The sequence below is a fragment of the Athene noctua genome, chromosome 14, assembly GCF_965140245.1.
Source record: "Athene noctua chromosome 14, bAthNoc1.hap1.1, whole genome shotgun sequence".
Taxonomy (NCBI): domain Eukaryota; kingdom Metazoa; phylum Chordata; class Aves; order Strigiformes; family Strigidae; genus Athene; species Athene noctua.
In genome coordinates this window covers 18585297-18606364 of record NC_134050.1, presented here as the reverse complement: position 1 = coordinate 18606364, position 21068 = coordinate 18585297, and the positions used below count along the sequence as shown (strand labels likewise).

The following is a 21068-nucleotide window of genomic DNA, read 5'->3' as shown; positions in this document are numbered from 1 at the left end:
AATATACTGATGCTTCATTAAAAATTACCATAGAACAGCATTCATCTGCATCAGGAAACAGAACACTCATTTTCCTACTCACTAACTAGGCAGTTACAGGGACAACTGCATCAGGGAATGTTATGTACTAACATGCATATATATGGTAAAACGACCCAGTTGGTGAATTTTTTTGATGTGTTGACATAATACCTTTTAAACCAGTCTGTCGACCATACTGAGAATCTTAAACAGCTCAATGAATAAAATGTCCCATTGTAAATAAAACCATTTACAGGTTTTATTACCTATGATCTAAACTGGGCAAGTACGAGGGTTATGCTGCTGTTCTGTAGAAGTCAGTGCATTTGTGGAACTGGAATACTTAACCACAAAGAAATTTGTTAAGTTTTAAATTAATATCTACAATATATAGCTAGAGCACATCAGTTGGAAGACAAGAATTTAGTATCACTGAACAAACTAAATTGGGTAGGGTATCTGTACATTCATATCCAGGGCCCTTTTCCTCCCAACTCAAGTTAACCACCTGTGCTTGCTCTAGGCTTTCCAAAACAGAAAATACCAGCAACATTCAATCAGGTGGAGGACTGGAAAACAGTCAAATAGACTAGAAGTCATTTGAAAGATTGAACCAATTACCCTGTAAACTGGGAAACAATTATTCTGAATTATTTTTGTTAATAAAGAACAGTAGATCCCTATTTATAAATCTTTCCCAAGTCTTAGCCATATTTTGAAAAATCTGTGTGATATAGAAATACCAAACAAGATAAACACTTCTCCTTTTACACCAACATCTCCTTCCTCCTCACCTTTCAGTGTAACTTTTCCTGTTTACTCTTCTTTTGAAACAACACCTCCAGGCAGTGATTTAAGGAGCTATTTTGTTGATTTTGGCTTCTGACTCACTCACCTCCCTTGCCTCCCTTCCTCTATTGATATTTGATAGCACTTCCCATGTTTTTAATACAGTAACTTCACGTCTAAGGAGTTTGATGCATTCATTGATGTCACTTACTTGTCTCCCAACACACACAGCTTCTGCACTGTTAATTTTGCCACTACACGTAACACAATTCCATCTGTCGAGAGAGCAGAGATTCTATTCTCTAAGAGGCAACATGCTTCCTGGCAATGAGTTATACCAGAACATTCTCGTGGATACTGTTCTATCTCCTGTCTTCATACTTCCATTTCCTGAACCTCAAGATTATGCTGCCAACAGGAGGATAAGTCACTGATTTGGCATATTAAGCTCCCCAAATACTGCGCCAGTAGCTAACAGAAGTATATAAAAGTTCACTTACTGTAATCCTTAAAACAGGGAGGTATGTGCAGCAGGGCTTGCCTGATACATGAGTATCATACAGAGCCCTGACATTTTCATGATTTTGGTGATCTAGAACTTTATAAGGACTGGACTACAAACTAAAGAATACCTTCTTTCTGCACAGACTCAAGACGGACCATTAAGACATGGTATGCTGATGTGCTTTAAGTGACAAATCATTTATTTTTGTTACAAAAATCACAGATAAGCTTGCTTGGAATCTAAAAACTAAGATTTGCAGACCTTGAATCCATTTTTACTTCTCTTTCTAAAGCCTCTGCCTGTTACTCTCTAGAAAAGAAAAAGATTCTTAATTGGATTTTGCCTCCCGTAGAAAAGGACTGAGAATTTCTTTTGCATAAGCTTCCTTCACCCCATCCAAGCCCTTTTATTTAAAACACAAAAGCGACAATCAAAGAAACAAAATTGCTGTTCTAACATCTAGTATCACAGCAGCTTTGTGGCTGTTTATGCAGATAGCCACAACACGGCCCTTATGGTCAAGCTGTATGATGACAGCTGACTGTACCACATTACTAAAGTAATTAAGCTCCCCTGATTTTTCCAGTTGCTTTCACTGTTTTGTTCTTTCCCCCCACTGAAGACAGTAGTAACGGATCACCTGAAATGTAAAAATATTCAGATTAGCTCAATGGGCTGGGCCATTTCCGAGGTGCATTTTAGCACTTCTGCTATATTTCAATAGTGAAAACACAGACCGTGATAAATTCTTTTGAAACATTCACTCAACATGAAGGCCAAGTCCTGGTTCTTGGGTAACAAGGCTGTGTGTCACATGAATTCAAGTCCTGAAGTATGTCAGAAAGTACTTAGCCACTTCTTGCTTCCATGCTGTGTGAACATGCTGAAACCCCGAAACACATGACTCATCCTTCCATTGCTTTTAAAAAGAAATGTGCTCCAGAGAGGTTGTCAGGTTTCTCTTAGCGGCTGTTTTAATGGAAGTATTTAAATTTATCATTTAGAAGCATTCCCATAACACTCCGTGTCATAAAAGAAAAATCAGCAGCATGATGCCAAAAGACGTGGTAAGGGTTTCTTATTCAGACATCCACATTTTGGTAGTTTCAAGTGAATTTTTTCACATGGACAAAAATAGCACTTGAAAATGTATTATTTAGGATGAAGAGGGAAAGAGTTCTCAATTCTCCTGCTACAGGCCATATGCTGATTTTTAATTTGAGCTAAAAAAAAAAAAAATCTCCTTTCACAGCTTCTTCTTTCCAGTACTAGATAAAAATCCAAGCAGGTACCTTGGAGGGTTATTTCAGCGCAACAATCTCAGTATGAGTTTCTGCCAGCAGCAGCACACAGGTTATTCCTGTTAGGTCTTGGATTGAACTGAAACATCCAAATTAATACATATTATAGCTTTATGTATGTGGTCAATTAACAACCAAGAAAATGAAGAGTTGATGAATAAAAGACATCCAAGAAATATAACAATAATGTTATATTTTCTGTTGTATGTTATGGTCTCTCACACTCCAGTTCTTACCATGTGACCTGTAATGAAACAGAGCCCAATCTAAACCATTGAATTCAGTGAAAAAATTCCTGCTGACATCAGGAGGCTTTGAATCAAGCCTCGCATTATGGAAAAAGGCAGATAGTGCGGTTTAAATTATGTTAAGTACCTCATGAAACCGCAGGCTTATTCTTATGACTGTAACAATTAAATTTGCTAGTCACTTGTTATGAGAAAGTTTCTTTTTAAACACTTCTCACACTTGCCAGAAGCATCACCAATGGCAATTCATTTCCCACCTGCTGATACCTCTCGACAAGAGAAGGTTCCAACGCATATTACAGAACACAGAAACCTGACTGTTTCCCTCCTCTCTCCAACTAGGCTAAGCATGTTTTTTCAAGAGAATTGGAAACACTGCTTGCCCCATACTACAAGATGCAAAAGCATTCACGGAGAACATCAGTGCTGTGAGACAGCCCACTCTTGGTATTGTACCTAGGAGCAAGGTAACATGAAACAGGTCATGAGAAATCCGTTGCCCACCGTGTGCACGGATAGTGTAACAACTCGAAATGGGGGACACTGTGTAAGAACATAAGCTGTACATGAACCTCCCCTTTCTAATCAACTACATATTTTAATGGTATTCAATACGATTCAAATTTACACTTTGTAAAAAACTCAGTAGCCACTTTCTTCATAAGATTTAGGATATCTGGGATGAAGAAAATTATTACTGAAAGAAACCTAAACATTTTAACCACCATTACAGAAAACACTTGAAATGAAAGACAAAAATTAGCACCGCACACACCGCCCAGGTGAAGAGTTTCTCCGTGTTTTCTAATACCATCTGTAAGTTAATGAGAGTTTCAAACTTACCACAAAATTCTAAGCTATTCTATGCCATTCCCCCCCCCACACTATGTGCACTTCTATAATTACTGATTCATTTTTAAAACAGCATTAAGCATTTCAAATCAACCTGAATACACTGCACTGAACCGATCACTATTACAGAAATTATGCATTTAAGGTGGAAAAACATCATCCTGTGACACAGTGCCAAGCTTCTGTTTCTAATCCATAAAGAAACATGGACAGCACAGACACGGAAGTGCTGTGTACCTTTTTTATAATTGAAGATCATTTTTTTAAAAATTGGATCATCTTTCATTTTCTCCTAATGATAAATGCATTAAAATGATAAAGATTATCCATTTGTATCCAACCTGCTCCACATTCCAGATTAGCACACTTAACGTTTTAAAAATATGTTCTAAGTGAATTCTTTGAATACTCCAAACAGCAGTAATTTTATAGTTCCCCTACACATGGAAATACAGATGTAGCTAAGATGAATTTCAACCTACTTGCTTTCCACAAATTCACTTTTACCGTCTCTATGCAAATTTCACTTCAAAAGTTATAGTACACCGTAAGTATAGTTTATTTCTTCTTACAAAATTAATGATGCTTTTTGGCAAGATAGTAAAGAAAATCCTCCTAAAATATACTGCAGTATGGAAATAGATCAACTCGGGTTTCTAAACAATCTTCCTGAAGATCTAGGAGAGAAAGTTGAAGTCTTCAGCAGGCTAGAGCTTAAAATCGCAGCAGAGAAGATTGTGAATATGGGTTTTCAGTTTTCCTACTTACTCTAAGAAAATATGTATTTGCATTTCTTCCTAGAGACCCTGCTCTCACTGATATACTTAAATGTTTTAATAATCCAAAACACACTGACCTCTCTTTACACCCCCACACGTCATCACTCATTGATTAGCGTTGAAATGGAAAAAGCCAATAAACATTAAAGTACTAAATAAACGCTTTAGCAGCCACATTTGCTTAAGTAAATCAATTCTCACTTATCGCTCACAGTACACTGGAGAAATGTGAAAGCAAACTATAAGCTTTAGAACATGAATTGAGATAGAAACTGACACTCAAGGGCCAGAAGAAACCACAATCTGAACATGATTTCATCTCATAGTAGGTACAAAGTACCTTAAGGAAATAAATCAAAGGAAATTCAGTTGTGAAACATTCCTCTCAACTATCATTTACTAAAAAAAAATTAACTCCCAATAAAAACCACACTATGAACTGGACAGTAAACCCAAAAATGTTAGCTTGATAATATACTAACAGTACAGACCAGCAATTGATTAATAATCCTGAGCACAGCAATGTTGTTAAACGAGAAAGACGACCTCAGATAGCATCTCTTTCTAATTCTATGATTGACTGCAAAGCTACGTAAGCTAAACCTTTAAAATTCATTAATATTAGCAGATACAGCCAGCTCTTATCGTAGCTAAAATACCACATGAGATCTATTTCATAACTTTTCCTTTCACACTGCAGAGCATTTCCTCCACAGCCACACTGTTCTGTCCTCCTCCCTTGTCCTGCGAACACCGGAACCTCACTACTGCCTCATTCTGTCCTCTAGACCTGCAGTACTGCAACATTTTCTTGAGAAAGTAGCACCAAGAAGAGTTAGAAAAAGGCATCTACCTAGATGATGAATGCTTAAAATCCATTTGAGTGCTTACTGTACTCAGTCCCACCAGATGATCACGTTAAGAACCAGTGTAACTTGTTAATTAACGTGCAAAACTGAACAGAAGACAGTAACTGATACTCGAATTCTAAGTCTGTCTATAGACAAAGACTGAAACTGTGTGCTCTCCAATAGAGACACAATACACTTTCATTTAGATGATACATTTATTAAATTTGAATGAAAAAGTTAATGTACTTTAGAGTGCAAGAAACACATTTAGACACTGGACCTCAATACAGAGAAACAACGTCTTCAGAATTATTACAGCAAAAACATCCTCTGTACGGTATTACATATCAACCAAACAAGCAGTACATTTGTAAGGGAAAAAACATTCAGTACCATCAGCAGATGCAAAGAGCAGTAGAGAAGAAAGTAGCAAGGATCTAGCTAGACAAAAAATGTTCCTACCTTTAGCAAATTTAGGCTCTTGGCAGGACTCAAACTAGTACTAAGAGCACTAACTTTTAGCAGATGCCAGTCTTATACAGCTGGCTTTGGCTCCAAGCTGCTTGAAGCTGTTGAGCAAAAGAGCAGCATCAAACACAGTATTATCCCGTTAGCATCTTGTCAAAAGCTACAATCATAATGAGTGACAATTTATTTGTTTTAAACCAATAAACAGACTTTCAGTTCCCATATCTTAATTTCACAGACCCTAGAACAATTAAACACTCCCTGCCTTTTCTCATCTCTCCAATTCAAACCCGACAACGAACAGTTTGACTGAGAGGGTATGTATGCTGAAAAGCTGAGTAGGCCTATGATCATTGTTTTGTTCTTTTTAACAAAAAGTAGCACGTCATTACATGAAGAGTTTTAGCTACAGTGCTTAATTAAACCAAGACCAAACAAAAAAAAAAAAAAAATCACCTGAAAAATATTTAAGTATAGTGTAACATGCTGAAATCCATTTACTGGCCATACTGCTCCTACATACACCATCTTCAACTCTTACCTTGTTTTGCATAACATTTGCCTAGAACAAAACAAACAAAAGAATTCTAAGAACAGGAGCCTCCCTCAGAGGCCCAGAGCCTAGTTTATGACTAAACCTGGCTAATTAAGACCCACTTACCCCTCCTGGTGGTTAGGATTGAAAGGTGTTTATGCTGTGCTTGAAATTGAGCTGTAACAGGACGCAGTACAATTTACCAGCCATTAAGTTGAACCATGACCACTTGCTTTTATAAAAAGCTGTATTATGGATCCCAACGTTTTAATATAAAAATTTAAATATATACATTTTCCCTGAATTGTTCATCCCTTAGCAATTCATGCTATCTGTGTAAAAGTTAGAGCAAGGGATTCTTCCTGGAGATACCTAAGCATTAAATCCTTACCAAGATTTATCATTTTGGGTAACAATGTCACAAATCACTGTGCTGTAAAGACCAAATGTCTCTAACAATCTACTCGGTCACAAAATTTACCACGATTGTAGGGAAGGGGCAAGACCAGTTTCTTGAAGAACACCCGTTTTATTTCAGAAAATGAAAATGTGGTGACTCTACAACTAAAGCACACAGAAACTACAGCCTTGAATCTCATTATTGAAAAGCCAGTTGGAGAATGTGTAAAGACACTTACACTTTCAACAGTAAATTTAAAGATGGTAAGGGATTCATAACAAAACTTACGATTGTACATCATGAAGAGACAGCTTTAAAAAGTCAGAAACTGGGATGATTTTTGGTGCTGTATTTTAAAAGTTTCAGTATCACTTTTAATCATAAAAAAATATTCGTGTTCTACTGCCAGTGCTACCTAAAGGCTTCTTGAATGCAGGTGGGAGGAAAAAAATAGAATCAACTTTTCAGCAGATAATAAAGAAAATATTTTAAGCATGTGACATGAAACAAAAGTATGGGGGAGGAAGAGAATACAGGTTCCTTTTCCCCATTCCAAACCTGGCTTTAATGTTCTCATGAATCACTCAAGAGCCTAGATTTCAAGTGTACATACATTCCAACTCTTGAAAATATAAAGGTCTATGGCTATTGTAGAAAGTGTTTGAAATCAAACATTAAAAAAAGATAAAACAGCAACATTGCACATCACTGGAAAAATAAACTGGTACATACTATTTAAAGTGCATTACTTTATCATCTACAAAAACAAACACTGCAGAAATTTATCCAACAGCTGTAACTGGTGCATACTTGTACGATTCTACAGCTCCAAAATGAACTGTTATCTGAAAAAATAACACTAACAATAAATACAAGCAATCTCCAACCTCCTCTGAGGATCAGACTATCACTCAGATATGTTAAATTTTCTATCCAAGAATTTATTTCCATCTGCATCTAATAATAAATGACTGCAGCAACCGTAGTCGAACAAGTCAATGAGCAACTCATAATGCCATTCAAAGACTCTAAAGGTACTTTTCAAGCTTGTTAGATCAGATTACAAGAAAAAATACAATAGTTTTTCCACTAATATAAAATAACTTTGCTGAAATATAGGTGTAAAGAAGGAAGCCTTATAACCAGATCAGAGATTTCTGCTTTTTTAATGTAAGACAACACCTTAAATAATTGTTTACGGCTTCAGTAATTTTCCAGGTACAAAAATCTTTCCTTCTGCACTTATCCTTTGAAACAGCCATGGGAATGCAGAAGTAGTTAGAGTGCAATTAATTGTGGGAGTACATTAGGGCTCAGTCCTGTTCTCTGCTACAGCAATACATACTGTGTAAGTTACCTGCTTTTACAGATACATAACAATACTGTATGGGAGGATATAGCCCCAAATGCACGCCGGATAATATATTGCTTTGGTGCCCGATGACTAGATTGAATAGAAGATGCTCATTACGAATATCAACAGCGCAACCTGAAAAATTTAGCTTATTAAATTAAAAATCTTCAATCAGAAACATGAATTGAATATATCACAGCAATAACTAAACACCACAGGACAAGGAAAGGGTCTTTGTTTTAATTTCTGGCAGAAATAGGCTGCTTGATGGAACCTAAATACTTGAACAAATCAGTTATGTTTAAAGAGCAAACCCTCCATGGAAAAAAAATTTTCTTTCAATCTAACAAACAGTAGTAAATCCTGTACTGCATAGAATTACTTTGTAAGTACAAGTTTATGAAAAGGGAGAGAGAAAGAAAAAAAGCAGCATTACTCTCCACCCCATCAGAATATAGCCACACAGGGCACAGCTGATAGTAAAGATGCTTCAATGCTATATTGCAGGACATAAGCTAAACGGAGTATGTTCAGATTGAGAAAGAAAGTGAAAAAGATCCAAATGTCCAAGGAGAAAAAGGGGTATAATCTTTCACACAGGAACAACTAACAGAAAGCTGTTGGGAAATTCTTCCTCTAGCTAAATCCCTGGCTTGGCAAGTAAAAATAAGTGGCATCGAGGACGGGGACTATGCAGGAAGTGGATATCTATGATTCTTCAGCCATCTGAAGCAAGGAGTTGATAGCTGCATCCTTGTTCCCCCTCTGAGCTTCTAGCACTGAGCGGATTACTTCCCTGTCCATGTTGGGAAACATGTCCTGGATAGATTTCAGGTCTTCTTCATTACACAGGTGCTGCGGGTTCACTGCAGGAGGTGGTATTGCCACTGGTACCATGCCAGGATTACAGACTGCAGGCATCCCTGCAGGCAAAAAATAAAGAAAAAACAAACAAACAAACAAACATACATGAGTGGGGGGGTGGGGGGGAAATCAATGATTTTGAAGCAGCTCATGACTCACCCTAACCCAACAACTTCAGCTTTTTTTAAAAATAACAAACACATATACTCCAGAAAAAAAAAAAAAAAAAAAAAAAAGAGATTGCAGAGATTATACCTAGACCATTACAATCAGAATATGTTTCTCTGGAATAGGTTCTCTGCTCCAGTTATGTTTCAGAAGTGGTAAACTACAGTATGGTAAAATGTACAGCTCAAAATTAGGTAAGACTTGCATCAACCAGGTTTACACATGAATCACTAATAAAACACTGCGCACACCGCAGAAAGCTGTGGTTGTTCTTTTTCTCCCTGTTTCCTTCATACTTTAGTTTCTAGTGCATTTATGTCATGATGAAAGAGATGGTTTTACATCAGCAATATACATAACTGATAATTAGAAATTCAATGAATGCAACCTCCATTGCATTCGAAGGAAAGAAAAGTACTGAGGTCTAGTAGGAGACTGGACCACACTCATAAGCAAATTTTAAGCCAATGTTTTTCTCTGGTTAAGTTCCATTCAGTTCAGCAAGCAAAGTCACAAAGGGGCAAAAGAGCAATTCCTCTCATGCCTGTGTGGGTACACACTGCTTTTCTCTGTTCCTCTGCCAGAGGACAAAATTCATCTGACATTTTTCATTAATTTCTTGTATGTCTGTGTAAAATTAAAGCACAGGCAGTTTATAAAGACAGTTTTAGAAAATGAGTTTTTTAATTCCTGTTAAAAGGAATTACTAGACAAAAGGCCTTTTCCATCACTTAACATTTATCATTAATTAAGCATAGATCTGTTGCTAAAAGAGCTACCATTTGTTTTTATAAAACTGAAACCAAGTATAGCATACATCTAGATTCTTTTGTGATCACTTCTGAAAACAGCGTATTTCACTTCTCTAAGTCGTTCCAGACCCCCTGATTATGTTAGTCCCACACCTTTATGTCCTACTTTTCCAGTTCTGCTGTATTGAAGGCAGGGCAAGGAGAACTATTATACCTACGTCTAGACACAAACACGGCACTGCTTCACACAGCAGCATGATAAAGGTTTTGTATTTGTTCCCTATTTGCTTTCAAAGATTTTATCCACTCTTTCAAACACCATTCACCTGGTAGTTTCACGGAACAGTCTATACTAATTCAGAAGATCTTTATGTGTAGTAATGACCTATCAAAAAATCATCACCAAATATGTATTAGTTAAGATTTTTCTTTACACAATACTTTAACACCAGCCTTAATATGCGATTTTATTTCCCATATGAGATCTTTCTACAACCTGCTGTAGTCAGAGACTTAGAAAACTGAGAAGAGTTTTTGTTTTGACAAATTGTCCCCTTGATAATCCCCTTGATTATCTTTCTAAAAATATGAGGCACCCCAAAGGCCTCCCTCCATTAGGGTATGATTTATCACCTATTTTTATCTGTTCATCAGCTTTTCAAAACAGCTATTAAACCACAAGAGGACCTTTACTGTATCAGAATATCATAGAATAGGAAGAGTGTCCTTAGCAAGTAACATTTTTCAAAATGCAGCTGACAGTGATATGCACAGACCACATCATTCTTACCCACATACTCATACACCTATAATTTCTAAGGTATGAGCTTTCCTTACATAACCGTGTCACCTCCTCCTAAAGTTTACCTCGTTAATAGTTTGCTTTAAATCAGCTCATTCTAATCTCCATAGGTTTTAATCAGTCTATTACTGTCTATCTACAGACAGTTACTTCAGAACCATTTTTTAAAAGAACTTGTTTGCTATCCTCTAGTCCTCTGAAAGCAAGACTAGTTAAGCAATATGTTACATACTGCATTTGATTGAAAAAAAATCCGTAATACAAGATTGGAAATAAATGTTATCTTACCTGCACTTCCTTACTGATAATCTTAACGATTAAGTGCTAAACTCAAAAATTATAATCTGAGGCTCCTTCTCCATAAAATGCATTCCTTCCCAAGAGGGACAAAACCAAACTTACTTCCTCCTCACGTTCCAAGTGGGTTTTTCTGTACTCCCCCCTTACATACTTATATCTTTATAATCACTTAATTACCTAAATGAGTCTAGCTCCTCTGCTTCTTTAAAATACAGAGTTCTCAACTCCTTACACATTTGATCTTCCAAAGCTTTGTTACCCAACCTTATTACCAGTTTGGATTTAATATCTAATTCAACTCTCACATATCCCCTCATTTGGGCAGACCTACCACTTTTTGGCAGAAACCACTCTACCACTCTACTGTTTCACTGCAGAGAATTTCTTAGGATTCTCCAATAGCATGCTTTTTTGGGTTTGTTTTGTTAAACAAAGGATGATCTATTTGCATCACCACTATTACACATCTTCAAAATAAGATGCTTTTTCAACCAGGTTTCATATATTACTCAGGAGTAGATTAAAAGTTGCTTCTTTCCTATTGAATTCTAACTGCTCAAAAAGCTTAACAACATAAAGCAGATTACAAGTGACATAGTTTTCAAGTGTGCCTCTTAGCAGACTCATCTCTTCGCCTAATGACTAAGGTACTGAAGAGATGAAATGTATTGCAACTGTATTACACTACTTCTATTCAGACTTAACATTTAAAAAAAGAGCAATGAGCAATTTCAATACTTACCTTGTCTCTTCAAGACTTTCTTTAACCTGTAACTATTTCATCAGAAATGTCTGTGCTCACTCTAACTTGTACAAATGTTTTAGCATCTCGGTGATTATCTTTTTTCTATCAGGTTTAAAAATGCCATCTTAAAATTCACATTCAAGGTTGGATCACCTAAACACACCCTAATTTACATCAGCTCTGGCTGACAACGTGTTGTAGTTGAATATAGTTTGACTGTGTGCACTGCAATCGTGATTCTACCTAATGTGCTCTTTGTTATTTCTTTCAACTTGGACTTCTGTCCTTTCTGAGGGGATGCATTATGAATTGTAAGCACCTCCATACTTATCAATGTTCTCAAATTTTTGATTTTAAAATAACTCCCCTTGTAATCGTCTTAATTTTTATTAGAAGCAAAAAAGGAACCTAGATGCTTTAAGTCTAAAGCACAGGCTGCATCTATTTGAAAAGGTCCCTGCTGCCAACTAAAGAAATGTCCCTCTCACCGTAAATTTATTACCTACACACTGGAACCATGTCTCTGCCCAGCCATCTGCATCACACCACTACTAAGGGTATCTATCACCTCTTCTGCAACAACATAAACTTTAGCTCAAGAGCTTCTTACGCCATTTGGACCATGGTCCCTGAAATTCTGTCGCGCACTACGTGCTTGAACCTATGGCAAATGAGACCACGTGTGCAGTCTGCAGACAAACCTCTTTGCAACCCTCACCAACACCGCAAATACACTTTACCCAACAATCATACCCAGCAGCATTTCAGACTGCCTCTCCTATAGCTTCAACAAGCCTTAACTCATCCCTCACACTTCCTACAAACCATCCAGGCTTTTACAAGAGATGAACAAAAATATACAGCCTCAAAAAATAAAGTTGCAAAGCACCTGAAAGAACAAAGCAATAGAAGTTATGTTTTATTTCCAACACAAGCTTTCTAACACTCTTCATTAAGTCATCAGCACCCTAAAATTATCCCACTATCAGGCTAAATTGTGAAGGAACTACCTATACAAGAGGTCAGTTTAAATTATTAACCCATATGAACCATGAGGCTCACTTAAAGTGCCACAACATCCTACAGCTTACCAATAAAGTTTCAGTGTTTTGTCAGTGCTAAGAAAATCAAGACCAGCACACAGTTTTTCTTACTGCTTTCAAAGCAAGGTAATTATGAAGCTAATTATGAAGCCAGACACCTGCAGAGGGAGTATTCAAGAAGCATTTTCAATCTAAATATTCAATTTTAGAGAAGAAATTTATTGATTGTAGTTTTTCACTAATTATTTTCAAAATCCATTTTCTCAGCTCTTACAGTTCTAGTATTAGTGCTGTCTACTGCTACAAGGTACACAAATAGAAGTTAGCATCACAGTGATTTTTAATAAATACCTCCAAGATAAACGCTTACTTTTTATGAAACACAACATTCAAGCTATACAAATACCAATACAAATACCAATTTAAAGAGTAACTTTTCTCCTTTGTTCCACACTCAGGCTAAAAGCATCCATCATTTCTGATTTACAAAAGAGTAAGCAAGACTTAAGCATAAAGAACTACACAAAAATTTAGCATATATACATATATATACAGATATGCAGTCATCACAGAAAGTTATAATAAACTTCAAAATGTTCAGTAAGAAGTTGCTTTAGACATTAAGCACCTCATTTCACTAACAGGTGAAAACTGAAACTAAACCTCGTAAGAACCCCCTATCAATGGCATTGCACACTCCTGTGTTGTTCTTGGATATTATAGGTAAGTGTTATAAATCAGAAGAATGGAACGCTGGTTTCCAATTCAGTGAAATGTCCGTGGCAAACATGCTGGCATAAGCAGTGACATTCCAATACATGAAACAAGTATGTAGAACAGCAAGTCAATTGCTACAAGCAGCAATGGAAGCATCACAGCAGAATTAACAGAGTGGGTTAACTGCACACAAGGCATTACACATTTTTTATTTTCTTGTTCAGTCAAGTGCCCCATGTTTAATTTCTTAATTCATGATTATTCTGTCCCATGCATAGACCTTTTCAGAGTAAACTCAGGAACCTTCTCAGCACGAATTCTTTCATTTAAAGGAAGAAATCAGTATCACCTTTTCAAAAATACATGGATAGGTCAATGATACTTGCTTCAGAAAAAAAGTCAGTGCTAAAACATGCACACCACCATCTCAATTTTTTTAAAACACTACTCTGCAAACTACTAGGAAAGTGAAGCATATGGACCCACAGAAAAGTTCTACAATTGCACTGCTCTGAATAAACTCAATACGTTACGACAACTGCATCAGATTTATTTACAGCAACTTTTGAGAAATTCAGAGCATCAAGAATTACATCACAAGGAGTAATTCTAGAATTTGCTGAACATACTTGAAGACCAATGCTTTTATCAAAGTTAAGGATGTCACATCTTTGCACAATTCAAAATGAAAGTGTCATAGTAAGTCTAAATTGAAGAAAAATTAATTTCCTGTAACATAATTTTCCTTCAGAGATCAAATCAGACGCTTAGCCTAATATGGAGCTAACAAAGAGGTGCATGAAAGATACACACTGATGAAAAAAGTGTTATCTTTTTGAAAAAAGACTTATTTGGAGATTAACAGAAGGCAACTGGCAGGCTGTCTTCTCAATGTCATTGCAGAACTGAGTTCTTCACTTTCAAGTTTACAAAAAGTCATTACATTATCTGCTTCTCCCCAAACCTTTCAGCAGGACAACATCTAGAGTAGCTCAGTGAAATACAACAGTTTCAGAATATTAACAATGTGTTTTATCCATCAACACCTGACTTTGTTATAGCTTGAAGCTGAGCCGATGCCTTTAAAGACTTTCCAACAGGTTAAAGGGGCTTTAACAATTTCCAAGAGATGCATTAAATTGTTCTATTGCGACATCCAAGTGGCAATGCCTTGTGATACAGTCTGCTGCAACAAATAAAGCTGTTTAGATGAGTTCATGCAAAGATTCTTGAGTCAATGAGGATGGGAGTGAGAAAAGAGCTTGGAAACTTACCCAGAGCAAAGTACTCAAGCCCTAAAGGTAGGTGAAAATGAAGGGACAAGGGGAAAGGAATAAGACATTGGAAAGAAATATTAATCTATTTTTAAAAGGAAATGAATCATTTAGCTTCCAAAGGTGAAAGTTGGATAAACGAGGCAATTGGGTAAAACCTAAACTACCTAATATAAAAAACTAAATGCTGCTAGGATTCAGTCTCCCAATTAATTTACTGCAACGCTCTGAACAAGTTTCCTAAATGTGCTCTTTTTTCAGAAGAAACAATTCAAGAAAACATTTTCAAAATAAGCAAGCCACCAGGTGTTTGCAACAAGGATTATATTTCATAGCCCATGAAGGACAACATAAATCCATGGTTTTCTGAACAAATACCAGTAACATTGCAAGCTAACCCATGAAACTCAATACAGACACCTAAAGGAGTAATGAACATACACACGCAACTTTGCCTCATGAAAAATTATGTTCTGGACTCTGACAGGGCCCCGACACATATGAGTTTTTAGCTTATAAACACTCATGTAAAAAGCAGGTTAAGTCCAAATAGATTTTCTATCTATCCCATGGATACTTAGCTAATAAGAAATACAGATCGCTTATTGGACTAACTTTTTTTTAGCTTAGTGTCTTTGATACACTATGGACCCTAAGGAACTTTTACACCTCAATATTCTACAGTCCAAATTAAGTAATCTTTAGAAAAAGAAACAGGAAGAGATGGTAGATAAACTCAATTTTTAGAAGAACAACAGGAATGACAAATTCAAATCTTCCCAAACCAAATTCATAGTTTTATCATCTATGGCAACTACAGTCTGTAGAAACTAGCACTACTGTCAGAAGTTTTTAATTTTTAAAACTTTTGAAACTAATTAACATGGTGCAAGAATATTCTATTATCTCACCACAGCTCTATAAAAATAACATCAAATGTGGGGAAAATAGCATTACTTGTGTTGGCATTTCAAGTTTCAGCTGCTTTTTAAAGTATTATATTATTTTTATTATATTATTTATATTATATTATTATATTAATTAGTATAAAAAACATTTTCTGTTACAGAGAAAAGAGCTTGGGTTTCATGACACAGCCAGATTTAATTTAAAGCTATCTCTCTTTAAAACACAATTATTTTGGACAGTAACTGTTAAACTGTGTGGATAAGCATTTTAGTCCAACTTAGAATCTAACAGTCTCGCTCAACAGCGGATATCTCCTCCATTTCAGTTGTAATAAACTATCCAGCACTGCTCTTCCACTCTTCCAAAGGAAACAAATAGAACTTGCTTATTGACCACACTCATTTAACTGGGTAGGTAAAAAATCTGAACTAAGAAGAAGGTAAGAAGGTAAACATATTCCTGCAGAGCATACTAATAACCTACTTGAAGTAGTCTCAAAAAGCGATAAAACCCTGTACTGTGTTCCAAAGAAAGAGTCCCAACAGAGTTTCCCCAGGAGATACAAATTCAGCTGGGCAGGGAAGGCCCATAGTTTGCATGCACCTTTCTGAAAAAGTTTATAGAATCCAGGAGCAGCATCTAATTCAGTATAGAGAAAACATTTTGACAATACTCCATGTCTTCCAAGATGCACTATTGGTTCCTTTTATAATTTGAAATTACTTTCAAGCCATACAATTAAATGTATGAAACAACAGAAGTACTCTTTCAAAGTCCAAACCTAACCATCCATCTAGTTATTCTGAGAGGGTCATTGATTAGTGAATAGGCAAAAGGTTTAAAACTCACAATGCTTTGAGAAATTTTGATGGTGCCAACAATTTCTAGAATAGCAGACACAAAGCACAGTAATATTAAAAAAAAAAATCAAAAATAGGTCAAAGGTGGCTTGTAGTAAGTTTGGCATTTATAAAGTCAAGGCAGCGCATTCAAGCGTTCCCAGAACAAATGAAAAGTTTAAATCAAGGGGTGGGCTTCGCAATGCTTTATAAATACAAGTCATAGAATCAGGAGGAATTTCTAATACATTATCATAGCAGTAAAAAACAAATATGCTGGATCTTTGCAGAAGGGCAATGCACCAACATCCAGATCAATAAAACTGTTACATAAAGGCAAATTCTTCTATGCTAAAATATCAGGCACTACTATCACTTGCTAAGTATTAGTTATTTCTTCACTTATCCAAGTAGATTTAACAAGTATTACTGAAAATATTCAAGATAAATACAAAATCTACAGAACACCAAGATCTGAAGATCAAGATACGCCACCATACTTGTTTTTCAACTTTGAAGGTGTAGTATCAGTTTTATCTGTTTAATTCTAGTTTCAATTATACCTGAAACTAGTCTCTTCATTTCTACTGTTTGTACTCTGGCTAGCATAGTAATTTTGCAATATGAATATTCTCATTTTGTTCTGTTCAAGAAATTCTATAGCACCTTCAATTACACTGCTATATGTACCACCTCAGCTAGTTGGGGTTTTTTTAACCATACCCAAGATTAACTATGTTTGAAGTTCACTAACTGCTCCAGTATATAAGGATATGATGAACCTACAAGCAAAAAAGATGTGGCATCTAATTCAAACACAGAAAAGCTACACAGAAGTCTGGCTTATCACAATGAAATCATACTTCAGGATGCACACACAAGTTGAAACAAGTTCACTGGCAAAGCAAGTAAGCCTTAAATCCCGAGAATTCAGCTACAGAGATAAAAGCACTTTGAATGAAGCAAAGTGCATGCTTTCATCAGGGGCTAAGTATGTAACCAAACTTTTCTATGTTTTGCTCTAACTTAAGTCTATAAAAATGAAACAGGAGGTATGAATCTAGAGTTGCATGCCCAGTCTTCTGCTGAAGAGGTTTGCTTTTACAAAGCATGATAATTCAAGCAGGAATTTAGTCTTCAGGAAAAAAAAAGTATGTCTGTTGTGTCAGCCCTTAGTACTGCAGTTATGTCCCATACACTCAACCACTTGTTCATGCACTTACATGGAAAGAAATCAAAAATATTTATATCTTATTTTCCCTAAAAAATACACATATTACAGAACAAATGTCCATACAACAAAAACTAGTGCTCTTCAGAGCTGTAAGCGAAACAAAAAACCCAACTGAATTTTACTTATCAGTTATCTAAGTAGGGAAATTCAAGCTTATTTACATACTTTAAGCTTTTTGTCTTTGATAGGAAAAATTACAAAATCCAAGTTAACACATCTTTCTATACAAGTCCAAAGCTTACTTTGCACAGACAGAGAATGGACAATACCTGCTTTATTTCTTCTTTATATATTTACATAACTATCTCAGAGCTCCCTAACATTTTTCATTTGCTGTGTTACACACTTCACACATTACACAGCAAGCTTCCAACAAAGCATTTTCAAAGACCCCAGAAGAGTCAATCCACTTATGGGCTATTCAACCTGCAGCTCTAACAGCACAAATCATTTGGTGCACTTTCTGAAGTTTGAATAGTTTCACACATGGATTGTCACCATTTAAACAAGCACACATTATAACAGAGTGGAGCCTTCTAGATATTTAGTTATTCAGTGACCTGACATAAGTCTAAAATAAATACTGAAGATAAGCCTTCAAAAGCTGCTTGTTTCAACTGCATAATTTCAACAAATAGCTGCTTGTTTCATTTTAAATTGTTTAATCAAACTCGCGCAGCTCCCTTCAACAGGGGACAAGACTGAAAAGCAGACCTACGTTTAGGTCACTCGCTCTTCTCCTCCCTAAAAAGTATCATGGGAAAAACGGTTAAGGACAAAGTAATTTATAGCTTTCTTTACATTCTAAAAAATCAGGGAGAAATTTGGTAGTTATTTCTAAAAAACCCTTCATCTGAAAGTTTTAAGAGTCTTCAAGGAAAGAAAACATACCTGCTATAGGCACATATCCAACTCCTTGCTGATATACAGTGGGCATCAGGACCACTGGCTGGGGCTGCATCATCATGGCAGCCGGCAAAGACTTGACACAAAACACAGATTAGAACAGATCAGAACTACTCAAGAAACAGCAAAACCTAAACCAGCAATTAAAATAATTAAAACAGTATTTGCAAACAAAGCGTCACATTGCAACCATGTTCCATATTACAATATGACTATACTATGTGCTAATCTATACTAAGCAAAACCTCTGGCAAATTAACTGAACTACCATTCTTTTAAATGACCGTTAATTTGTCTGTAAATCAATATAAACACATCATGTGAAACTAGCTTTTTGCAACAGTTTGATAAATTTTGTCACTGACATTTTGTTACTGAAGGAAATTATTTTAAAATATGGTTTTAATCAGCTTCCATGCCTTACTCCAGTGAAATGAATATACAACATATCCATCATATATTAAATCTTAAGAGCAAACCTGAATTTTATTAAAAGCACTAGCTCCTAAAAAAAAAAAAAAAAAAAAAAGAGGTTCTAGAAGCAAATCTTAGTTCAAATCGATTATTCTTGAGGTAAACCAGTACTTTAAACAAAAATATCAATTCAATTCCATTCCCTTTAAATACCACAATTCCTGTTCAGTTTAATCTTGGAAAATATTAAAAGGTCAGATTCTACGTATGGTACATTCATGGGCAGACAGTTTTAAAGGTTAATTACAAACTCATTTCTCTTAGGGGTAATGGAACAACTGCTCAGATATGGGGCAGAATGAATATCAAACAGCAGAGAACATCTGTTCCCAGTTGTGCACTCAAACATTAGCCTGGAACTCTTGATGCTGTACAGGCGTGGTAGGAAGCATTCAGGGCTGCACACGCTATACATGCTGTCCAACAGCTACTAAGAGAAAGGTGACAGAGGACAGAATTGTCCATGAGCTGCTAAATGGACCAGTGCAAGTCAGCAGTTCATGACCAAGAGCACCAAAATGAACAAGAATGGAAATAAAAAACAAAGTCATCAGAAAGAGCATTCAAACTATCCAAGAAAAAGCCAAGACAGAAGAGTTTCCATTATTTTTGCTTTTACAGTGACAGGAATTTCTAAAGATTTAGAGGGAAAAAAAAAGCTACTGTTAGATTCCATGAAGCTTTTTAAAAATTATTATTGTTCTTAAACTGGAAATGACAGTGACCATTTGACTTTTTTCATACTTCTGTTAGGACAGGAATAAGCTGAATTTTTGTAATCACAAAACCAGATAAATAAATACCCACTTACCACCTCATCAAAAATTATTTACTGCCTTAACTAATATTTTTGACTGCTATTTCCTATAATTATTTTCAATGCTAACACACACAAACACTCAGTAAAGTACCACTACCCAAGAAGCTTCTCTCCCTTCCTCCTCCCAGCCCAAACTTGGCTTACCGTGTACGACATAACCAGATTAATCATTCCTTCCTTGTCATCACCCTGCCTTCCGCTCAGGCTATACCATTCATCCTCCACATTTCCTTGTTTCAGAGACTCAGGAATTGTAATGTGTGTCCAAGCAATACGGTCATCCATTGAAAAGGCCCGCTAAAATATAATTAAAAAACATTTTATCATCAAGTTAATTGTCCTGAAAAAAAAAAGGTCATAAAATTGTTCTTGACTAGCACTTCCTTCAGTTTTATGCTATTTCATTTTGCCAATTTTATTTTTAATTTATTCTTTTTGAAACTACTACAGTGTCAGCAAATATTTTAGCCATCTCCTTTCCAACAAGGATGAATGATGCTTTAAGTGGGATTATTGATTGATTGCAGATATTTAATAATAAATTGAAAAACTGAAGCAGAACACTTCTAGAAATATACTAATATCAGCATAGTCCCTATGAATAGTGAAACCCTATCAGAGGCCATTAAATTAATGTCAACGGCTTCTGTTTACTAGGACAGACTGTGAACTCCAGTAATTCAAGGGCAGATACAAGGACTGATCTGCCACCCCTGTTGCAGCAACAAAACAGATACTTCAACCCATCACTAAGCCCACAAAACAGCATCCAAAAGCTTCACTTGTGTAATGGCCAAACAGCTGTTGCAGTGTCAAATTTTACCACACACAGTAAGAGAGGCAATAAAAAAGGCAAATCACAGACTTTAGCCTCAGTTGTAGCCTCTAGTTTCTGCTCATAAATCCTGGTGCCTACAGACAGTCTGCATTTGACAGTTTTACCCTCAGCATTTTCCAAGCTCCTCCCGGGTTAGAGTAACACTGAAGAATTTCTGAGTAAAACAGCATTGTATTGTATAAACAGGCTATTTTTAATAAGGACAGTACAGAACACAAGGCTGTGGGGTATTTTGATAGCAAAGAGGAGGTTAAACACTATTCAGACATTTTTGCTTCTC

The 21068-nt window shown here is 36.0% G+C and overlaps 1 protein-coding gene across 3 annotated transcripts in view; it reads right to left on the bottom strand.

Annotated features, from left to right (window-relative positions):
- Positions 1-5548: 5548 nt before the first annotated feature.
- TOLLIP (toll interacting protein) overlaps positions 5549-21068 on the bottom strand; it is a 29242-nt gene continuing 13722 nt past the window's right edge. For 2 of the 3 annotated variants that reach the window (XM_074918201.1, XM_074918202.1), the window contains 3 exons: positions 20095-20247; positions 18642-18732; positions 5549-9026 (listed from right to left, as the gene is read on the bottom strand). In XM_074918201.1, the coding sequence (XP_074774302.1) occupies positions 8812-9026; positions 18642-18732; positions 20095-20247 (459 nt within the window). In that variant the 3' untranslated portion in view covers positions 5549-8811. Of the gene's footprint in view, positions 9027-14768; positions 14790-18641; positions 18733-20094; positions 20248-21068 lie in introns of all 3 variants that reach the window. The other variant, XM_074918200.1, reaches the window with a different exon arrangement.